At 44.4% G+C, this 4393-nt stretch overlaps 1 protein-coding gene across 1 annotated transcript in view; it reads right to left on the bottom strand.

The window, feature by feature from the left end:
• HADHB (hydroxyacyl-CoA dehydrogenase/3-ketoacyl-CoA thiolase/enoyl-CoA hydratase (trifunctional protein), beta subunit) overlaps positions 1 to 4393 on the bottom strand; it is a 14241-nt gene that overhangs the window by 5714 nt on the left and 4134 nt on the right. The window contains exons 6-10 of the mRNA XM_010284319.1: positions 4307 to 4393; positions 2983 to 3070; positions 2199 to 2386; positions 1180 to 1360; positions 57 to 178 (exon numbers count right to left, since the gene is read on the bottom strand). Coding sequence (XP_010282621.1) covers positions 57 to 178; positions 1180 to 1360; positions 2199 to 2386; positions 2983 to 3070; positions 4307 to 4393 — 666 coding nt within the window. The remainder of the gene's footprint in view (positions 1 to 56; positions 179 to 1179; positions 1361 to 2198; positions 2387 to 2982; positions 3071 to 4306) is intronic.

Raw genomic sequence — 4393 nt, forward strand, 5'->3', positions numbered from 1 at the left:
GGGTAAACCGGGCAGTTTTCCCCTCTGGTTCACACAGTGCTGGGAACGTGCATTACCAGGAAGGAGGAGTTGGCAGCTGTGACAGTTCCGTACGGCTTGACAAAAGCGGGCTTCAGCTTGCCCATCTGCTCCATTGAGGAAGGACGGATCCCATTATCTTTGGTAACTGTATCTTTGCCTGTTGATGAAAAAAGCATATTTAAACTACGGAAGTCAGCAACATACATGAATTTGCACATCAGGAGTCCGGGGGGGGGGGGGGGGGGGACGGGGCAGAGATGAGAAAACTGTGCTTTTTATGACAAGGGAGAGGAGGAAAAAAAGGGAAAATCCATTCATGGCATCAGGATATTTAACACAGCTGAAAAATAGCACTTAAAAATTGAACCAACTCCCTTCCTCTCTGAAGACTGAAAGATGAAGAGCCGCAATCTATTTATTATAAGAAAAAATTACCACATGGAAAACCCAGTTGGTAAAAGAATTTAAATTCAGACTATAAAGCATAAATTAGAGACCTGGGCCTGAATCAGTATACATTTATGTGTCAAGTTTTGAGGAAGTAAGAGCACTGGGAAGAACCAAATATATGCATCTTCAACTATACCAACTGCTTCAATAAGCCAGTTAACAAAAAGTACCAATTTTAGTACAAAGACCATATGTAACCATGGATCTACAAAAGTAAAGTCTCTCTAGGAAACTACAGAGTAAAAGTCCCCCAGATTAATAGGTATTACACCAAAGCGTGCCCATGGGCTGATGGGGGTGGAAATCAGGCCACAGAAAGGACAGCTTAACGTTTCTCCCCAAACTGCTTCATTTCTGAGCAATGACTGAACTGGAGTCTGCCAAATGGAACACATTTCAGCTCTTCCTGATCTATCAGACCGATACTTTGTTAGGCTTTCTATTTGTTGTTAATAGCTTGGGGTATAAAGATGGGTTCTCTTCGCAGACTGAAAGAACAGAGGGATCCTTGGTCCAACCATGCTGATTTTCCTTGCTCTGTCACCACATTAGCAAGAATACGAGGTGAGTACAACAATAGATATGTAAGAATATGTTTAGATATTTAAGATATGCATGTTTAGAAACATGCTCCTCTGTCAGGAGTTCTCCAGGGAGAAACAGACGGCATTTCAAAGAAAACATTCAAAGAAACACATGCACTTTTACCTGGCACTTTGAAGGGTACCACATCGAGTAGCAAGCCTCCGTCCTGGGCTTTCTTGGCTAGCGTGTGTGAGCGGAGGGCGTACTCATCTTGCTCCAAACGGGAAATGGCAAAGGCAGCAGCCAAGCGATCGGCAGAATGCCCCATAGTCTCACTAGTGGAGAACTCTGCCACGGCTGGGAGCTACAAAACAGAAAAACGAACTCAGCACACATAAATCCCTGTCCCTGGGCAGTTACAAAAAGTTCAGAAGTTGGTTAAGCCCTGCGCAGTCAGCCGGTGAGGCCCTTCCGTGTATTAAGTAGCGCAGTTAACAGCAGAGCTATGTGATTCACACATGGTAACCATACCAGAAGTGACTTGGTCAAATGTATTAGAGGAACCATCACTTGCAAAGATTTTTAAAAAAATTGGAGACCTCCACGACAGAGGAGTGGCTCTCTCTACGGCAGACTCCTGACATTAACCAGCAGACTGCCGATTGTCACCAGGGCCCAAACATGGGAGCTGAACATGTTCAGCACCTGGCAGGATTTGGCCAGGAGCAGTAATCACAAGGCAAATTTAAGATGCATTAATCAAACAATGATTACATTAATATACTGAGGATGCTCCTATCTGATATTAAGCACCTTACTTCTATTATGTAAGGAACAAAAATTCTTTTGACCCTTTAGGACCCTTGTGTAAGTTTTATACTGATGGAATAAAAAAATTCTACTTTGTAGTCTCCAGCATAGTTGCAGAAAGAGAGAGAGGTTTTGAAATAAGTTAGATTTACTGAAGACCAACATGTAAGAAAACAAAGCAGAGACTCACGAATACCACAAGAGTCATGAATCAACTAGAGTTTTAACTGAAAGCACGGGACAGGGATCCAATAAAGGTGAGCCACAAGGAGCCAGCTCTCCCCTTTTAAATTGTCTCCATGGAGGCTAAGAAAATTACCTAAGCCAACTTGTTTTACACCTCCTTATAAAACAGTTTAGCTTAAATATCTAAATGCTTGGGAAAAAATTACCTCGGGAGTAAAGTAGTCAGGGCGAATTTTGGAAATCAGGGAGAGCTTTTGGCCCAAGGTCTTGGCTCGGTTAAGAGTCAGCATAGTCTTCCTCATCTTCCTACTGTGACGAATGGGAACATCTGACATTAACTCCACACCCCCTGCAACGACGACATCGCACTGCCCAGCCGCAATCATACCCACGCCTGCAGAACGAGACAGAGTTTCCCTGTGAGAGCTGCGGGGAGACACGACACTTACCCCATCCGTGCCTTGGATACGACTACATTTTATTTCCTTCTCCAGCCTCTGGCTTTGCCCGAGTTATACAACACCTGCTTAACAGGGACTGAGCAGGTTGAACAGACGTTTTCTGAATCATACTAGTTTTGTAACTTTGCTTCCACCTCTCTTTGCCACACACAACAGTTGGGAGAATATCCCCAGTGATTCAGGACAGTAACTGGGTCTCGACTTTTTTTTGCTCTTTTTGGGCTATGTCAAAGATGAAAATAGCCTGAAAGGCAGCAACTTCCGTATGAAGATGTAGTCTTTACCTCCCAAGCTAACATGGACACTGAGCAGAGACTACCGCTAAATGCACAGGGTGTCCAGCTGCTGGCAGGTCTACAGCAGACACTCGATTCGTATTATGTTTTCTTGGTTCAAAAACTTCCCTTCCATTCCAGAACTTCTTCAGATGCTTACTAGTATTCACTAAGCAGTGCAAGTTAGACGAGGGATGTAGAAGAGTTGCTAAGCTCAGTCTCAAACCCACAGCTTGTTCTTCCAGCCAACATACCTGTGGTCATAGCCTGGTTTGAAGAAATGCAAGCCATGGTGACTGTATGGGCTGGAGTTTTGTCAGAGAAACCTGCTCCCAAGGCAGCCTATGAGCAAGAAAGAATGACTGTTAAAACCTACACTTTTGCTCCACGGGGTCTGAGCTACCTTCTGCCCAGCAACATACCTTTGCAAACCAAGCTGAAAACAAGTACATCGAGTTTTCATTGAGGCTATTACTGCAGCAGCTCTTCTCCTCCCCAGACTCTGGGAACAGGAGGAGCAGGCAGCTGCCCAGCTGCCAGGGCGCTCAATCGCGTTATGCAGACAGTCACTGGTGCCCCATCAATAAAGGGACAAACTAATCACACATCTCAAAATTTCAAAAGAGCTTCCAACTACTTGGCATCATCTTTACTTCACCTTAATTGCAAAGGCAGCACGTGAAAGGAATTAAAACCCCTCAGTACAAGGCACCACGACTTGCTTTACACAGAACAGAAAACATTTCCTGCAGTTTCAGAAAGCAGCATCTCATTTGACCCAGCTGAGAGGATGGCCTCCCATCGCGGGAGAACAGCTCACAGCAAGACCTTCCCTAGTTGGGACGTGGCCAACTAGTTTAAAGTTCAACAGCTGTTCCCAAGTTAAAATTATACCGCAGCCTCATCTGACTGGCAGGTGACCAAAGCAAGTATTTGCATATACAAGGCTAAAACTGCCGATGGAACTGGAGAGCCTCATAACCTCCCCAGTCTTTCCAGCCCAGGTTACGTCATGGTTCTGCCCAGTTGCAGAGAACAGCAGCCAGAGGGTCCAGGTTACAGAAATTCTCCTGCCACCTCTGTAACACTACTTCAGTGGACCAGCTTCTTTCTGTGTATAATATGGTATTGTGTTTTCTGACTGCCAGAAAAAAGGGCAGCTAAGCTACTCCATTTAAAATCATTCAAAAGCCACCTAAAATAAATAAATACCACAGTAAACCACTCTATCACGGCATACTCTGGTCCTCTCAAGTACTTCGGACAAGCCAGCATGTAAGGCCAACTGGTAGTCAAGAGCTGAGTGATCAGCAATCGTTGACAAAAGCTTCCCTTTCAGGAAAGAATCAAGCAGAGGCTTCACAGCATTAAAATGCGCTTGATCTATGGCAGATTTCAACAGGAGGCAGAATCCCATACAGTTATTTTACAGACAATACAGCACTACTAGTTCATACTCTCAAACCACGTTTAAATGAACCATAATACTGGAATTTTTTATTTATTTTGCAAGTGTTTGTCATCTTCATACTAGTTGCAGAAATCAGACTCAGAGGGGAAATGCTGCAGGCAACCCACCTCTCTGGCGACATTACTCGTTTTCACCTCCTGGATAACTGTGCCATAAACAATGTAATCAACAACATCCCTGGGGACACTGGTCCG

Source organism: Phaethon lepturus, unplaced genomic scaffold (assembly GCF_000687285.1).
Source record: "Phaethon lepturus isolate BGI_N335 unplaced genomic scaffold, ASM68728v1 scaffold45103, whole genome shotgun sequence".
In the NCBI taxonomy this organism is placed as follows: domain Eukaryota; kingdom Metazoa; phylum Chordata; class Aves; order Phaethontiformes; family Phaethontidae; genus Phaethon; species Phaethon lepturus.